The 19,529-nt window shown below is 36.8% G+C and overlaps 1 protein-coding gene and 1 non-coding gene across 2 annotated transcripts; one reads left to right on the plus strand and one right to left on the minus strand.

Moving 5' to 3' along the window:
• The first annotated feature begins 1,866 nt into the window (after nucleotides 1-1,866).
• LOC131948450 (uncharacterized) lies at nucleotides 1,867-17,958 on the plus strand. Its single transcript, XM_059310060.1, has 4 exons — nucleotides 1,867-1,947; nucleotides 11,008-11,246; nucleotides 16,477-16,729; nucleotides 17,434-17,958. The coding sequence occupies exons 1-4, from the start codon at nucleotides 1,867-1,869 to the stop codon at nucleotides 17,956-17,958; spliced, it is 1,098 nt and encodes a 365-aa protein (XP_059166043.1).
• On the minus strand, nucleotides 12,497-12,602 carry LOC131948469 (U6 spliceosomal RNA). The gene has a single exon (XR_009388016.1). It is a non-coding gene; the product is annotated as a U6 spliceosomal RNA (small nuclear RNA).
• Nucleotides 17,959-19,529: the final 1,571 nt, after the last annotated feature.

Genomic DNA, 19,529 nt, shown 5'->3' on the forward strand with positions numbered 1-19,529 from the left:
TCCTTATTGGTTACCTAACCCAGGCAGGGACATCTCCACATATCTCCTTATTGTTTCATTTATATATATATATATATATATATATATATATATATATATATATATATATATATATATAAACAATTAAATGGCGTTAAAATGAATGTGTTAAAATGTAAATAAGTTGAAGATAACACCAAAATAAATGACATTTGATAGACATGCTGTCCCCAACCTTAAAAAAAAAAATTTCTGTATTCTCCCAACAATCAAAGAGTAGCCAAAATTTAATACAAAGGAAGGACAACTCCTATTGAATCTTAACAGTTCTGTTTCTTTCCAAATTTTTCATTCTTAAAGAAAAAAACTTCACACTTTTTTCCCTCTCTAACACTAGTTCTAGGGGCAAGCGTTCTCAAATCTCAAGTTTCAAACAATCTTCTAACGCTGTCCGCTATTGGTTTCTGGTTCGACTCGCCTCCCCTGAACGCTATTTTCCTTTCATTATTCCATTCTCCCCAAAGGTTTTCCCGGTCAGATTTTCCACACACCCAGGGTAAACAACCCTGGTTATTTTACTAGAGTAACCTCCCCCGACTTGAAATCGGGAGTTTGAGTTTTTTCAATAACTCGTGTTTTACACAGTATTTTCAACACAATAGCCTACACATTTTAACACATAATCTACTCAATAATACAGTACATTTTTCCACTTGTACACACAATGTTAACACATATTTATACACAATAATTCCATACATTTTTTCACAATATTTTCACACAATCTTACACAAAACTTCAATATATATTTTTTACACAATACTTCAACACATTTCTAACATAATATTTTTAACACATTAAAACACACCTGAATCGCCTGCTTAATTTTAAATTATTCCAGTAGAAACATCGTCTTAAATAAAGTTTTGATATTTTTTTTTAATCAACTTCCTTATACACGTAATGTCAACCAAATTACACGATTAATAGTTAAATGATATAGGCGACTAACTCACCTTGATTAAAAATGTGCAGTAACAAGATCCATAAAAATACGATTCATTAATTACGAACCCATGAAAACATGATTCATATAATACGTACCCATAAAAACAGGATTCATAAATTACGAACCCATAAAAAGAGGATTCATAAATTACGAATCCATAAAAACAGGATCCATAATACAAGATGCATAAAACCAAGATTCATAAAAACATGATGCATTAGCGAAAGCAAGTAAAAATTAAAATCTTTTCCTCAGAAAATTTTCTTACCTCTACACCAGTATTCTGAAACAAGTGCTGGCTGTATTGTTTAATGGCATGCGAACACGGTTAATGGATGTATGAACTTTTTTGGGTTGAAAATAGCAATTAAAAAACCAAAAGTATTCGTAATATAAAACGTTGCGCTTATTATGTGCGTACGATTATACACATTGTATGTGTTGTGGTACCATCCTTTTTGAGATATTTTCTTTACGGAATTGTATGTGAATGCTGTTTTTAAAATCATATCCAATATTTACATATAAAATGTTTTTATTTTCTTTATCTTCACACAAGAAAGTTTACTGATTCTTCTCTCAATAATATTGACTGTTTGATGTCTATCGCTCCACTATTGGATGTCGCCGACATCAGTGCCCAAGTCAAGAAAGCCCCGCCACGACAATCTTGTAATCCTTTCAGTCCTGGTCGATGCCAGCTTACCAGACTCGTTCTTGGTGGGTTTGTTGTGGTGAGGACCAGGACTTTGTGAGGACCAGGACTTTGTGAGGACCAGGACTTTGTAGAGACTTTGTCTCGTAAGGACCAGGACTTTGTGAGGACCAGGACTTTGTGAGGACCAGGACTTTGTGAGGACCATGACTTTTTGGGGACCATGACTTTTTGGGGACCAGGACTTTGTGAGAACCAGGACTTTGTCTTGGGAGGACCAGGACTTTGTGAGGAACAGGACTTTGTGAGGACGAGGACTTTGTGGGAACCAGGACTTTGTCTCGTCAGGACCAGGACTTTGTGAGGACCAGGACTTTGTGGGGACCAGGACTTTGTCTCGTCAGGACCAGGACTTTGTGAGGACCAGGACTTTGTGAGGACCAGGACTTTGTGGGGACCAGGACTTTGTGAGGACCAGGACTTTGTGGGGACCAGGACTTTGTGAGGACCAGGACTTTGTGGGGACCAGGACTTTGTTGGGACCAGGACTTTGTGGGGACCATGACTTTTTGGGGACCAGGACTTTGTGAGGACCAGGACTTTGTGGGGACCAGGACTTTGTGAGGACCAGGACTCTGTCTCGCTGACGTACCAGTACGTGTAAATCTGTCTTGACTTAAGAAATTATAAACCGCGAATAGCGTCATTATTTGTCCCTCTGTCTGTATTTGCCCAGCACATTGTACCCCGCCCTCCCCGACCCACACGTTCACCAACACTTGCCCACCACCATCGATCTTCATTCCTTTTCTTGTTGCGTTTTCCCATCCCAGTGAAAAGGTTGCATTATTTGGCTGTGTTTACCAGGAGTTAAGCCTTGATTCCGGAGCTGAATGGTCTAGGACTAGGCCTGGTCTCCAAGGGCTGAGTTTAGATTGTGTAGCTAAACGCAGACTCGTCAATTGAAGATTGACTTCTGAGCTAAACTTGGAGTCTGTAGACCTAAGCTTTGACCACAGGAGTCGATTCTAGAGTCCAGAGCTAGAGCTTGACTCAAGTGGACAGTATTGGCGCCTGAGCTAAGTTTTACTCATGAGCTAAGTCTGACTCCTGAGCTAAGTTCGACTCCAGAAGTAAGATTAACTTTGAAAACAATTACTTCAATAAATATGGATACTCGTGTAATTTGAAGGTTTACAATCGCTGTAAAAAGTTATTTATTTACGTTTTTTTTACATACACTTTCAATAATTTATCTCTCTCTCTCTCTCTCTCTGTCCCTCTCCCTATGTATATATATATATATATATATATATATATATATATATATATATATATATATATATATATATATATATATATATATATATATATATATATTATTAAACAGAGTATAAAAGATAATACTTAAGCAAATCTAATGTTTAAGCAAAAATTAGTTTTCGTCTGTTGTGTTTATTGATGACTAGTCAAAGCTAGGATTATCATATTGATGATTGCATCGATGAAATCGATAACAGATGTCGATGAATTATGATCCGTCAATACCGCATAACTGTTAAAAAACAGCGCAGGATTAACGTACAATGAGAGTCCCTGTTGAATGGAAACAGCGAACATGATGCTGTGTGAAAAATGTGTAAGGTGTTCATCAGGTATGTTTTGTTGGCCACGGATTAGGCAATGATTTAGGTGGCCGTTCATCGCTGTGTTGAGCATCTTCTGAGGTGAACGGCAATCATGATTGTGTCGATTGAAGCAAAGATCTAAGTACACGGAACTGCTGCTGTCCCAACTATCCCATATTTTTCTACAAACCCTATCTACTTTGTGAATGCCAGCTATTCTATATTTTCTTTTGCGAACCCCACCCATCCATAGATATACAACGGGCCATTTATCCAGTTGATTTCTTTCTGCTTTTCTATACTTAGCTGGTTAAGATGTATTTATTTGGACTCAAATAGTCATCCACACCCATTCGCCTATATCCAGGCATTCACACACAGTTCCTCACAACCAGACCCCACAACTGGACCCCCGAAACCAGACCCCCACAACCAGACCCCACAACCGGACCCCCACAACCAGACCCCCACAACCAGACCCCCACAACCAGACCCCCACAACCAGACCCCACAACCGGACCCCACAACTGGACCCCCACAACCAGACCCCACAACCAGACCCCCACAACCAGACCCCCACAACCAGACCCCACAACCGGACCCCCACAAGTAGTCACCTACGCCCAGCTCCCCCACAATGAGACTCCCCCCCCACCTAATAATCAAGTCGCCCCCTCTGTTCTCCACATATTCACGCAGTTCCCCACCCACTGAAACATACCTCTGCTCCCCCCCCCCCTCCCATCACATTAACCAGTATCACCCACCAAATCTTCCCAATCGGAGATCTTTAACCCACCTTTCTTGACCCACAGACAGTAACTTCCGGTTTTCACACCATGGTCGCCTAGCTATTCCTCTCACCCCCGGGCACCCCCCCCCCCACACACACATTAACTCACGCCTGACCGGCTTCTAACAGCTCCATCCCGTCAGCACTCACCAGCGCCCCCCCCCCTCCATATGCGTGCTTTAGATAACTTCACTTCCACTTCATCGCGCATGCCTAAAATAATCTTACACGAATGGCTATCAGTTGCTCCAAGATTCTGGCTTCAAATATTGGTCAGTTGTTCCAACATTCTAGCTTCAAATATTGGTCAGTTGCTCCAAGATTCAAGCGTGAAAATTGTCCACGTTGATCAACCTTAGCTCAAGGCTGTATACACAATCTGTGCTGGATATTTTCCGTTAAATGAATCTATCCACAAGTCGTATTTGAATGATAAATATAAGTGAAGGTGAAGGAGAGTTCACTAGTTTCAGTGACCTCGGCGTTTAAAAGCATAATGTGGGCATTACTATGACCAGCAGCCTTTACTTTGCCTAACTGATTCAGGTACTCATCACAGCTGGGTGAACTCAGGAACGTCCAACATTTAGATTCGAACCCGAAAATTTCAAGCTAGCGTCGATCGTAAACAATGGGGTGCAGACATTTTTTATTTAATTTCTTATTAGTGATGTTTAAGTAAATTAATTTTAAGACAAAATCATTTAGAAAGGACGAAAAAGACAGTTTTAGATGTAGTATGGTGGTTATGAAATGTGTTAATTTGATAATTGGTTCATAGTTCAAATGGTTAGCGTAAAAAAAATAGCAAATGTTGTGTGGCCCGGGTTGAGAAAATATTGGCATGCTGAGTATTCGCAGTCTAGACTGTTAGTGAAGCAATTCCCGTGAGTACTTCAGCTACTTGGGCTCTAGCGAGGGTAAACATCGTGTGAGCCTGCATCAGATCCCCACCCCTCACCTTTTCCTTAGGTCACGTGGTCAGGGCATCCGAATGTTTTGACACTAGGTTGGGGGGGGGGGAGACTAACGTAGATCTGATCTATACATGTTTAGAGATATTTTTTTTCACTACAACGTTTGTTTAGGCATACAGGTGTCTACGTGAGGGGGTATTTTATAATTAATATGTGTGTGTGTGTCCCTGTGTGTGATTGTGTGTTTGTATGAGTGGTGTTTGTATGTGTGGTGAGTGCTCCGTGTATGTGTTTATATGTCTGCTTGTTTATGTGAGTTAGCGCGTATTTGAGTTTGTGTATTCTACGTGTATATGTGTGTGCTCGTGTATGTACGTGTGTCTGTATGTATTTATTGTGTGCTTGTATGTGTGCACACGCTTGTGTCTGCTTATTTACAAGATAAACTATTCAACGGACAAAACAGACAATTAAGCAATATGAATTTTCTACAAACTCAGCATTACGTATGAATCGCTTAATATTAGACCAATGTTAACTATTTTAAAAAACATCGCAGTCAGTCACAACTGAAATATTTCTCACACAGAACAGCCAACTGTTCTAACTTTTAACTCACCAACTTACAATCTCTACCTTGTCCTTTAACTAAGTCAATCACTACTTCATTTCCGGTGCTTTTAACTCAAACACAACTTTAACGTCCTCACATTCAATGATTGAACCAAGCCACCTTAATTAACAAGCAATCATTGGCCAAATCCCAACAAGTAAAAATGATTGCGTATCTTGTTCGTACAAATCTTCCATTTGAAACTTGTGTCATTATTTCGACACCACCTCCCCAATCAAAGGACAAGAGTGGGTAATCGGAACATGTGAGCCAACATGGACGCAATTAACGGAAAACCCCACGTAGTTCCGTAAATAGTTTCCAAAATTTTCACAGTCTGAAGGCTGGTTTAAAAATATAAATTTCGCAGTCTGATGGCTGGATTAAAAAAATTTTTTCGCAGTGCGGTTGGTTTGTATGTTGATTGTAATCTAAGTGATTGGGCGAGGTGCTAATCGATAGTTCATGAACGTACACTGTAGTCAGGCGTTTACATCATCTTAAATAGAAATTTTGTTATGCATTGATATTTTTTTACCTTTCTCACATGTAAGTTTTGCGTGTCAAAAATCAAGCAATTTTTAGCATATATATAAATATATATATATATATATATATATATATATATATATATATATATATATATATATATATATATATATATATATATATATATATATATATAAATAAATAAATAAATATATATATATATATATATATATATATATATATATATATATATAATATATATATATATATATATATATATATATATATATATATATATATATATATATATATATATATATATAATATATATATATATATATATATATATATATATATATATATATATATATATATATATATATATATATATATATATATATATATATATATATATATATATATATATATATACATATATATACATATATAACACTTATTCGATTAAAATCTTTATGTCCATAAAGACATTACATAACCAAGTTGGCCAGCTTTTAACTCTGTCAATTCGAAAATATTTTTTTTAAAATACAGAAACCTTTTAAATTTCCTTCTCCGTAATCTCAAGGTAAAGCACAACTCATTCACACCCACAACTAAGCGAGTGTTGCACTATTTAACTTTCTTGTCGTATTAGACATTCTGGTTGAATCTGACAAATTAGCACTAGCCTTGTGCTAGTCAAGAACATGACGGTTAAAACATCAAAGTCATTTGATGGTGATTAGACTTCAGTCATGTCCCCTGTCATCTGCTGATGTTTAGACCTCAGTGATGTCCCCTGTCATCCAAGTCATTTGATGGTGATTAGACCTCAGTGATGTCCCCTGTCATCCAAGTCATTTGATGGTGATTAGACCTCAGTGATGTCCCCTGTCATCCAAGTCATTTGATGGTGATTAGACCTCAGTGATGTCCCCTGTCATCCAAGTCATTTGATGGTGATTAGACCTCAGTGATGTCCCCTGTCATCCAAGTCATTTGATGGTGATTAGACCTCAGTCATGTCCACTGTCATCAAAGACATCTGCTGATGATTAGACACGTTCAATGATGGCAGCCACTAGCAGACGTACGGCTGGTGTCAGCAGACGTGACCTCGCTGGCTAGGCTGTACATCACGGACTAATGGCCGTCCACTAGAGAAAACTAATGGCCGTCCACTGGAGAAAACGAATGGCCGTCTACTAGAGAAGTGAGATACTGGCAGTTAATCACAGCCTGGGGAAAAAGTTTACCCCGTTTCGACAAGTATGGTTACACACTCACACACAAGCACACACACACACACACACACACAAGCAAACACACACACACACATAAGCAAACACACACACTCACTCACAAGCACACACACACACACACACACACACACACATATATATATATATATATATATATATATATATATATATATATATATATATATATATATATATATATATATATATATATATATATATATATATATATATTATAAGCATAGGCGACAGATGACCCACGGTTGAATGGATTCCATATAACGGCCCCAGAACATCAAACAACTGCTGTCAAATAAGATTAATAAATGAATTTAATTTAAGCTCCTCTCAAATAATCGCCCTTGCGATACATCAAGCAATAGCATTTGATTAGATTACCACTTTGCCTAAATACGCTAAGTTCTCTGCATTCTGTAATCTGCCAATTACACCTCTTTCAGTACATTAAACTCATGCAATACATCCAACACCCTCTCTAAACTAAGCTCCTGTGTCCGTGTATGTAGGCTAATTGTTTGAGTTACATCTAGCTTTGAGACACATTATTGGAAGCGAATGGATCGTTGGTCTAATTGTCGTGAGCGTTAATTTCTTATGTTGTCAATGAATCATTGGTTGAATTAAAAAGAGCGTTAATTTTGTGTATAGCCGCGGGTACAAAAAACAACAAAAAAAAAACATTTTTTTAAAACTTCTGCGCGGACAACAAATGAAAATGTCAATTATTGAACTTCTTTACATACACAGTGTGACCTCCCCTTGAATTATAATTAGATTGTTTTATGTCTACATAAAGTGGCACCATATGCGAGATTTACTTTAATAGCCCATCCAATCGAGCTGTGAAGTGGTTGGGTTTTTGGGTACCACTCGTCTAGCAGTAAACTCTTGCTGTTAAAACTTTGGTATAAATACCCCCCCCCCCCCAGGGGCGGAACTACAGTGCCGCCAGACCCCGCAATGCGGGGGGGGGGGGGGGGGGCCCAGGCCGTTTAGGGGCCAACGACCGACCATAATCAATTTTTTTATAGTTAAAAAAAAATTTCCTTGTAAAAAAACAACAACAGATCTACTACAGTAGAAATGTTCTACAGTAGCTAACACACACTGTTTCGTAAAGGAAAAAAAATATATAGACTACGTGAGTTGTAGTGTGAAAGATAGGCAAACGTTCAAACCAATTCCATGACTTATTTCCCTTTCTTAAATAATCAAATATGTGTGCTCTTAAGAAACTTTTAATAGATTTGCACTAAACAAATTAAAAAGCAAGTACTTCTCTTAATAGTTATTTTTAAAAATACATAATAAAGAATGACATAGAATAAAAGGAAATGTATTAAAAACTAATAATGTAAATACGAAAAAACATACAAATAAACATAAGGCGAGAAACCATTACACATACAAAACTTTCATGCTTCATATTCTTTTGACCAACTTTTCAATTTCAATTAGGAAGCAATAATATAATAATATGTCAGACATTAAAACAGAGAACTTCAAAACAGACTAATACTAATATTACTTACACAAATGATGTGTTGTTGTAATATTTTTTCATTAAAAAAAACAAACAAAGAATTTTTAATTTTGTTTCAAATTTCGAACAAGCCCGTGTTGAGTATTCTATGTTCGTATTATATATATATATATATATATATATATATATATATATATATATATATATATATATATATATATATATATATATATATATATATATATATATATATATATATATATATATATATATATATATGGGGCCCAAAAAATTTTTTTTGCGGGGTGGCCCTTTTTTTCTAGTTCCGCCACTGCCCCCCCCCCCCTCCCTCCACTCTTACTAGCACCAAATTTTTAAAGTCGTATTAGCGTTTGATTCTTTGCTTTGTTCCAACTCTTGAGCCTTCCCAATAACTTTTTCAATTTCAGGTTATAGTTTGTAAAGTTCGGTAACTCCTTTGGAAAAAAACGGGTTTTATTGCCATTTTTAATTATCTAGCCTTATGTGAAGTTCAGTTGAAGTTATCCGAAGCACAAATAATTGCTTTTAACTCAAAATGTCAGTAAATCTAAGACTCTAATATATATTTTAAAGTAAAACCTTTGTATTTTAGATTTTGACCTATAAACCAAATGATTAATTGTAGTTTTAAATTTCTTTAACTTCTGAAGCAATTTTATTAGTCGTCCTTAGTTTTGTTGATGGATTAGAATGATTGAAGAAAAAATGAGAAGTTATAATCTTCTTATTTTTATTGATTTGTCATTGTCTATTGACAGTTCCTTGATATACTGCTCATATTATTGTCCCTTTGTCCAACATATCTAACGCCCATCTATCTAACATGTACAATATGACGTCCATCTAATGTACAATATGACGTCCATCTATCGAACAGGTACAATATTACGTCCATCTATCGAACAAGTACAATATTACGTCCATCTATCGAACAATTTGACGTCCACATATCTAACATGTACAATATAACGTCCTTCTATTGAACATGTACAATATGAAGTCTAATTTTCAATCTTGTCCTAAAAATGTCCTAAATTAGTCCTGTACTATGTCCTCTTGTCCACTCAGCTACCCAGGACATCCACTTTTAAGTGTGCCGATTATAAATCCATGTTATCCTCACATATGTGTATCTCTCTTATATTTTCACATTTTACATCACTATCTGGGATCTTTCGCTGCTTTTTCTTTGCTGTGTAGTACTTTCAATCCTATTATGAAAATTCCAAAAACAAAAAAAAAGCAACAAAATAAAAAAATACGGGTAACCAAATGTTTCTTTAGAAGATATAAAAATATTTTGCGAACCCTTCAAAGTGAACATTGTGTCTATTGTTGTCAATTTTAACAGCCAATGTTATTTTACTGCTAGTAAAATTTAACAGGCGAACATTACGTCTGCTTTTAACGCTCATAACCTGACGATTAACCCCTCCTTTAAGTGCGAGTTCGCGTGTAGTTAAATAAATTAACGGTTTAAATAGAGTCTGAAGCAGGTGTTGATAATTAAGATAATTAAACATTTTAAAATCCCACTTGATGTTTTTATGAAACAATTCACAAAGGGAAGTGACGTCACAAGCGTTAATTCTCTCTCTGTGTCTAATCTACACGCATGTTTGTCTTTAATTAATTAAGATGATAAAAAATAGCCTCTTGCAAATTTGTATAGGGTTGTTACTGCAGGTGAAGTAGAGCTCACCTGTTAAAGAGGAGAAAAAACTCAGTGACAAAAACTAAAAGTTCAACGAACTGTTTAGTCCCCTACAGTGTCAGCGAGGTAGTATTTTATAAAATTTACAAACGTTTGGCATAAAAGCGTAATGCATAACAAGATAAATTGTATATTGACTAAAATTCCAAGCATCAAAATTGTATAGATTATGGTACGCTGTGAGCGAAATCCAATCTTTTCTGTTTGGGGTAGCATACTCTATCATTCAGACACGCCTTCAGATTTGAGAAACCGAGACAGTTATGAGATGACTCAGCTCTTGTTAATACCCGACATAAAATGGAAAACGGTCACGGCCATGATATCTGTAGATAACCGCGTGTCTCTAAATCAGATGATCTCTGCTTGATCTTGCTCTGTGTGACGTCACGTCTGTGGTAAAAGAATCAGCTGGAAGTGCATCATCTGGCACTCAAGCTGTTTCAGCTGCATCATCTGGCACTCAAGCTGTTTCAGCTGCATCATCTAGCACTCAAGCTGCACCTCAAGCAAGCAGCATCCGCCCCGCCACTCCGCAGACTACAAGACAATTACTTCGGTCTCTTGGATCCCAGAGTCCCAGGACGCCTGCCACGTTTAGAAGATTGTTTGCTAGTCCTTCAGAACTGGGAGCTCATTTTATCGTGAGTGACGCGCACATCAAACAGTCTTTAAGTCTGGAGTGGGCTGGAACTCAGGCAATAAGCCCGGAGAGATGCGCCGTTTGGTCGTAGATGGATGGACATTAAAAGTTCAACTACCCTCAACAGTTTTTTCATTAGCTTGCAGTCGTTCTATTAATGGAGCGGGTGGGTGCTTTTTTTGCAGCGCACTGTTCTGGGTAGGGGGAAGGGGGTCTTAGATCAGTCTTTCTGTTAAAAAAGTGTGTGGGGGGTGGGGAGAAGGGGGGGTGGAGGTTTTTCTGTTAGCTAAATCCTGCAGTAAAATTGTGCAACTTCTAGTGGTTGGAAGGGGTGGGGAGGGGGGAGGGGGGGGGGTGACTCGTGTGTCAAGATATTGCGGGGGAGGGGGAGGGTTAAAAAGGGAAGATTAATGAGGGAGGGTTGACAAGGGTTGATTAAAGATGGGGTTAAAACAGGGTTGAGCAATTAACTCGTGACATACAAAAATGGGGTTTTATAACGAACAAAAAAGTCTTTAAAATTCTCAGTAGAATTATAGTATCGTTAGAGAGGTGGGTGGAGTAGATTGTAGGTGAAGAATTTTGAGATGTATTTAGTGAGTTGAAAATGTAAGCGAGTGAAGAGACACTCAGTGCCGGCGCCAGGTTATATAGCGCCCTAGGCCAAACTTCTTAAAACGCCCCCTTTCACACACATTAGTTACTAAAACATATGTATAAGAAAACAATTGATTAAAAGTGACATACTAATTTATTATAAATTACATACACGTTATAAGTAGACATCAAAATTAAATTGTACTTGCCTGCTTCGTCGCAAAAGTTTGTACTAATTTCTTCAATTCCATTTTGCAAGCGTAATCACATTCTATTGAAATTGTTGCTGTCCACGAGTCTACTTTGTACTTTACGACATAGCTCCTCACCCCCCTCTAGAAAATTTCAAATGCTCCCCCCTCCCGTGAGAAAACAGTCTGGAAAAAAGTTATTGTAGTGTTGGGCTCTCTGCAGACCTCCCAAGGTGAGTTCCAGAACGGATCTTACCTGTTTTAATCTTGACTGGTTTTAGTTGTAATTCTAAAATGTCTATATTGTGTGATTATGTAACGATTTTTTTTGTTTTTGAAAAATAAAAGATAATAAATTTTATTGTTTTATATATATATATATATATATATATATATATATATATATATATATATATATATATATATATATATATATATAAATCCTTTAGGAGAGTGAAAAATATGAATTTGGAAACGCTTCACGATTCTGCGTGTCATCTCTGCGCGAGAGCCATGCGAATCTTCTCTGTATCGTTCCAATTTTATTATATGCACTGCGTGAACAGTGAAAAATATGAAAAAGACACTTAATTAATTAGATGATTAATTTGCAACTAAGACGATTTTAGACGCATTTATTGTATACTGTATGTGTACTAGGATTAAGTATTGCATCTACAACGGCTACAGATCTATTTGTTTTTCAACTTGATAATGCTAAAAATACCTACCAAACTATTTTTGTTAGAGCTTATGCTCTATATAATTATTACAATAGCAAATAATAATTTAAAGTTGTATTTATAAGTTAGCGGTCAACCTAAGGTGCATAGATTTGAAATGAATGTAAAGTTAAGCAACGAATTATCTCCCATTTGAAAATCCAAACACCAACATTTTATTCAAGGGTAATAACTTTCACAAGAATAGCTAAATTAAAAAAGTGTAACTAAAACATGCTAGAGAAACACAATAAAACGCTCTAAATTTCATTACGTAATAATTTTAACAAATGTTTTATATTAACTTTGTAAACATGTCAAAATAATATATATTTACATATTCACTACTTAACTGTAGATTTTGTTTGAAAGTCTAAACACAGTATCTTTATAATAAGAAACTTCTAGTCAACCTTGATGACACACTTATTATAGTTCACACAATATAATAAAGATACTATAAATTTTGGATCCCCTAAATAAAGGGACGCCTTAAAAATCAATTACGGTTAACCTTAGCTATAATTATTGATTAAATATAAAAATAAATTTGAATTTGAAAAAAAAAACAACAAAGTTTACGGTTAGTTATAAATTCCAGCCTATATTATATTACATATTAATACCTTAAGAATGGTAATATAGATACGTAAAAAACTAAAGATTTTTAGCTAGAGAACGCCTACCTTTCTTTTTAGCGTGTTCCGTCATGAATTGAAATCATCTAAATTACGATAAACTCGACTACTCGACAAACTCTACTACATTCACAACACATATCAAACTTCGATAAACATAACTAGACTCGATGCTCCAGAACTACGACACCAACTCGCTTAACTTCACTAAGCTCTACAAACGATACTCTCAATCAACAACGATTTAACTGGACCTACTACTACACATTAACAGTCAACACAATTCGATACCTTAACACCACAAGACTCGATAGTCCCGATACCTCACCACCTACATTCTCATTTTTCTACTACCAGATTCCACTAGACCTTCAACTACACAACAACCAAATAAAAAATACGATTCTTTAACACTTCGATACTTTATACATACGAAACCATATCAGCAACAGCCTTCCGCCGTTACTCCCAAATCTAAACGATTCATCAAAACTTACCAGACAAGTACAATACTTTGAACACTCCGTCATTACAAAACTCTATACACCAGAATAGATTTCTAATTCAAAGTCATAGAAAACGAGACTAACAAGCCCTATTAAAAACCAAAATTGCACGTGTTTTGGAACGCCCCGTCATGCGCTGGAGCGATCCCTAAATCAACATTAAAATTAGATAACCGTTTGAAATGTTCGAAATTTAAATTACGAGCTTATTTAATCGTTTTCTACATCAATTATGTGAGACTAAAATCAAAAGGCAAAGTGACTAGTAAAAAGTGCCCCAACCTTTCCAAATTAGGGAGGTGGGGTTGCATTTTCACCATCGCGAATACATATAGGCCTAAACAAACCAAATTTTGGGGTGGGGGTGCAAAATTGATAGTTCGTCCTGGGCGCCAAAATAGATCGCCACTCCTTTGTATATTACCATCTATAATTTATAAAAGATAATCAAAGATATTAATTATTGGGTACTTTTTACTTTCTCGATTATACGAAGTATAGAGAAAGTCTTGTAATCGTGCAAAAAAAAAAATCTCGACGTTTTACAACTCACTGATACGGAAAAACATAATTTTGCAATCTTGTCCGTATGTCTGTGTGTATCTGTGTGTGTGTGTGTCTGTCTGTCTGTGTGTGTGTAAACACGATTACTTGAGTACCGTTACAGCTAGGTTGATGAAATTTCATATATAAGTATTTTATCAAAATCGTAGATCCGTATCAACTTTTGAGCGATTTCCGATAACCGGAAGTGGTACTTTTTCTACTTTGAATTTTTCAAAAGCCCTTAACTTGAGTACTATTTCAGATAGATACATGAAATTTCACATTAAGTAAAGATTAAATTCTCTACCTTCTTTCAAATTTTGAGTAATTTCCGTTGACCGGAAGTACTAATTTACGCTATTTCCGATTTCTCAAAAAACGCATGTAAATTTATAAAGTACTAATAATATTGCGCACTATTATGCACATTTTTTTTTGTGTTTGCTTGATGCGCAATTCTTTTTTCTATGAGATTCTATTCTATTTTTAAAAGTTTCAGTAATTAAAAATCATGTCTATATTCCAAGTTACATAAGAATATTCGAGAAAGTTTAGGGGAGATCACTCCCGGTTTATTATAAAAGCGATTAAACCTTTTTGCATCCTTCTACGGATGGCGCCCTATGCGACCGCCTAGTTCGCCCTAAAGGTAGCGCCGGCCCTGGAGAGACTGGTGTTGTAAGAAGGTTGACGTCACATACTAAACTTGTAGAAGATTCTATTTTTAATCATCTATAATAATAGTTTCGCTGTCTGTCTATCTATCTATCTATCTATCTATCTATCTATCTATCTATCTATCTATCTATCTATCTATCTATCTATCTATCTATCTATCTATCTATCTATCTATCTATCTATCTATCTATCTATCTATCTATCTATCTATCTATCTATCTATCTATCTATCTATCTATCTATCTATCTATCTATCTATCTATCTATCTATCTATCTATCTATCTATCTATCTATCTATCTATCTATCTATCTATCTATCTATCTATCTATCTATCTATCTATCTATCTGTCTGACAAGAACGCTCTAGAGAAAAGACAAGCAATTTAAAAACATGCATAGTAATTCGAAAAACGAAGTATGACGTCGACACATTTAGCGCACAGAGTAGAAAATAATCTCAAGCCGGATAGTGCACACATTGATATGACGTCATTGATTATCGAGTAAACATTCAATACAAAGGCAATTTGGTCTAATCTAAGTGGTTTGCGTGAAGAGTTTCTTTCATACAATTCTTCGGGTAGGGGCGAAGCCCCACCCCCGCGTAAGAACGTCTGAGCCCCCCCCCCCCCTCTCCCCAACTCAAAAGAAATTTCCTCATCGATACTCTATAATAAAATTACCGCCTAATTAATGTTTCTAATCTAAAAAGTGGTTTTCTTGCAATTTCTTTAATGCAATTCTTCGCGTAGTGGCTATGCGCGACACCAGTGTTTCTTTCAGACTTTTTCCTCCACGGAGAGGGGTGAGGGTACTTGAAATTTTCGGGGGCGGGGGTAGAATTTTCGGGGAGGGGTCGGACACTGGAAAAAGTATATAATTATATTTCGTTGAATGGGACGGTAGACATGTTTTTTAGGGGGGTGGGGGGTGGGGGTGTGTGGGGGGGGGGTGTGGGGGGTGTGGGGGGGGGGTGTGTGGGTGGGTGGGGGGTGGTGTGTGTGGGGGTGGGGGGTGGGTGGGGGGGGGGTGTGTGGGGGGGTTGGTTTTAGTTTAGAGAAAAGAGACAGCACTATCAGCCTAGCGCCCGGTGTATCCTTCCTCAACGGGCAATTTTTCTCGTTTCAAATGTTTTGACTTACTATATCTCACAATGTGACCAATACAAACACGATAATGGATCGATAAAAACAAGTGAATGTTTTTTTTACATTCTATCACAAAAGAAAACAATAACATATAAGGGTGGGGGGACGAGGGTAATCCATTTATCCAACCTCCCAGCAATCTGTCTTGTAATCTATTGGATGTGTTTCTCCTTCACCTCAACATCCACACATTTTGTTTGCAGGAAGATCCACATCGGCGGTCTGATCTTTGTTTTCTTCACGCTGGTCGCTGCCAACGCTCAGTACATCTTCACAGCTCAGATGCAGTCAAAAAATGGAGACCTACGGTGTACTCAGTACTACGGGGAGAACAAGAGCATGCAGCACGCTGTCCGCTGGTTGGACGCCCTCTTCCTAGCCATCCTGCCCGCCATACTGCTCATAGTGATGAACACGCTCATCATCTTAGGGATACGTAGGTCAGCTAGAGTCCAGGTCAGTTGTTTGGTGGTTAACAGTTTATGTTGTCTACTGCCTCTTTGGGATAGGTAGGTCAGCTAGAGTACAGGTCAGTTGGTTGGTGGTTAACAGTTTATTTGGTCTACTGCCTCTTTGTTCAGAGCTGTCATATTGGGAGAGATTTCCTACAGTATAATTAAGCATTACGTGTTAACATGCTGTGGTGCGTTGCCTGAGACTTAGAGGGCTTATCTCTCTCGATTTGCTTCTAAAGACCTGTTGTTGTACATAATTTAAATCATCACTATGTTTATAAATAAATAAATTTATAAAAAAAAAAATTATATACATATATATATATATATATATATATATATATATATATATATATATATATATATATGTTTATATGATATAGTATATGTATATATGATTTAGTTTATATAGTATGATATTCTCTCTATAAATGATATAGTATATATATATATATATATATATATATATATATATATATATATATATATATATATATATACATATGCATATATCATATCATACATATATATATATATATATATATATATATATATATATATATATATATATATATATATAATATATACATATATATATATATATATATATATATATATATATATATATATATATATATATATATATATATATATATATATATACCTGACAATCTGGCTAACATGTTGTATTCTGTGCTCCTGTAGCGCGAGCTAACGAACAAGGCCAACCAAGTGGCGGAGACCATGCGACAACAACGACAGATCACCATCATGCTCGTCATCGTCTGCATCGCCTTCGTCCTCCTCATGACACCCAACGCCCTCTTCTACGCCGCCAACTACTACTGGCAGTACGAGGAGCATACCAACTCGCACGCGCAGTACGTCTTCACGGAACAACTCATCTTCTTCCTCAGCGACTCTACCCACGCCATCAACTTCTATCTGTACTTCTTCAGCACCAGACGGTTCCGAAAGCGTTGTCTGGAGACGGTCTTCTACTGCTGCCTGAAGCGGAGACGCACTCGGCGGTTTCGAGGCTCGACTATATCCGGCATCTCCAAGACGTTCCGGCTCAGTGTCACTGATGTCACTTCGGTGCCGGCAAGTGCCGTGCAGCTGAATAATTTCTCATCGTCGTCTTCATCGTCGTCGAATCATCTGCTGGTAGGGAACGGTGAGGGGCGTGTCAGCAAGTTCAGGGGCGGACAACGGGAGGGCAGTCTTTAACTCACAGAGGCGGCGACATAGGTAGAATGGTTGGGTAAACACCCTTTAACTAGCAGGGGCTAAGTAAAACAGCCTTTAATCAGCAAGGGCTGAGTAAAACAGCCTCTAGCTCATACGGGAGGTGGGAGCAGCCTCCAGCTCATAAGGTTGGAGGGAACAGCCTATGACTTGCAGGGGCGGAAAGAACAGCTTCTAATTAGCAGGAGCTGAGAGAACAGCTTCTAATTAGCAGGAGCTGAGAGAACAGCTTCTAATTAGCAGGAGCTGAGAGAACAGCTTCTAATTAGCAGGAGCTGAGAGAACAGCTTCTAATTAGCAAGCGCGGAGAGAACAGCTTCTAACTAGCAGAGGCTGAGAGTACAGCTTCTAATTAGCAGGGTCAAAGAGAGCAGCTTCTAACTAAGAGGCGAGAGAGAACAGCCTCTAACTAGCAGGGGCGGAGAGAACAGCTTCTAACTAGCAGGGGCTGAGAGAACAGCCTCTAACTAGCAGGGTGCGGAGAGAACAGCTTCTAACTAGCAGGGGCGGAGAGAACAGCCTCTAAACCATACCTGAAATAGCCATTCCAAACTCGCTGTGAACCAACTACTTTCAATACATAAAACTGTATGTGCTAACAAACCCACACTGACATACATATCGACTGTTACTTGTATACAAGATATGAGTCTCATTCTAAAAAACGAGAGTAATCACTTATTAATAAACGAAATATTTTATAAACAGCTTGTAATTAATACTTACTTCTATGTGTATAATTTCTTCTATAGGCTGTACAACAATGTACCGAAAATGTTTTGTATGACATGTTCACGTGCCTCTATAGTCCATCTTACCCCTACCCTACGTCTTACCCCTCCCCCTTCTTACCCCCCCCCCCCGCCCAATCTTACCCCTCATAATACCTCCCCCACTTTACCCAACACCCTATATTGCATCCCCTGCATCTTACCCCCTATCCGTCATTTTATCCATCCCAACCTTATCCCTTCTCCCTTCTATTGGATCTTACCCCACACCACAAATTCCCCCCCCCATGATACTCCACCCCTTCATTACATTGTAATTATCACGTCCACTAGTGACCAAATGTTCCAATGTTTTGATTTGATGTGAATTGTTGGTTAGCCTAATTGTGTTGGTTGAACTATTTTAAAATATATTATCAAGTATTTTGATAAATTACTGTTCATTTGTTTGTACCAGTAATGTTTTTCAGCGCGTTCTTTATATATATATATATATATATATATATATATATATATATATATATATATATATATATATATATATATATATATATATATATATATATATATATATATATATATATATATATATATATATATATATATATATATATATATATATATATTAATGCGAATATATAACGGTGAAGTGTTTTTAAAACGATTTGTTTAAAAGTGTATTTACATGTAATGAATTAAATGAACAGCCTAGTTAATCACTAGAACTACTGGTGTACTACATTATGTGTAGTTTAAAGCACAGTAAAACATTGAGGTATATGACAGAATAAATTTCTTATAGAGCTTAAGGATAGAACAAGT

The sequence above is a fragment of the Physella acuta genome, unplaced genomic scaffold (assembly GCF_028476545.2).
Source record: "Physella acuta isolate Inbredline_101_S28 unplaced genomic scaffold, ASM2847654v3 ptg000647l, whole genome shotgun sequence".
Classification (NCBI taxonomy): Eukaryota; Metazoa; Mollusca; class Gastropoda; family Physidae; genus Physella; species Physella acuta.

What these genes read in the sequence shown, in the direction of transcription:
- LOC131948450 (XM_059310060.1), top strand. Translation starts at nt 1,867, where the DNA reads ATGACTTTTTGGGGACCAGGACTTTGTGAGAACCAGGACTTTGTCTTG. An exon ending in TTTGTGAGGAACAGGACTTT is followed by an intron (nt 1,948 to 11,007) that starts GTGAGGACGAGG and finishes CTGTGGTAAAAG; the next exon opens with AATCAGCTGGAAGTGCATCA. An exon ending in AACTGGGAGCTCATTTTATC is followed by an intron (nt 11,247 to 16,476) that starts GTGAGTGACGCG and finishes TTTTGTTTGCAG; the next exon opens with GAAGATCCACATCGGCGGTC.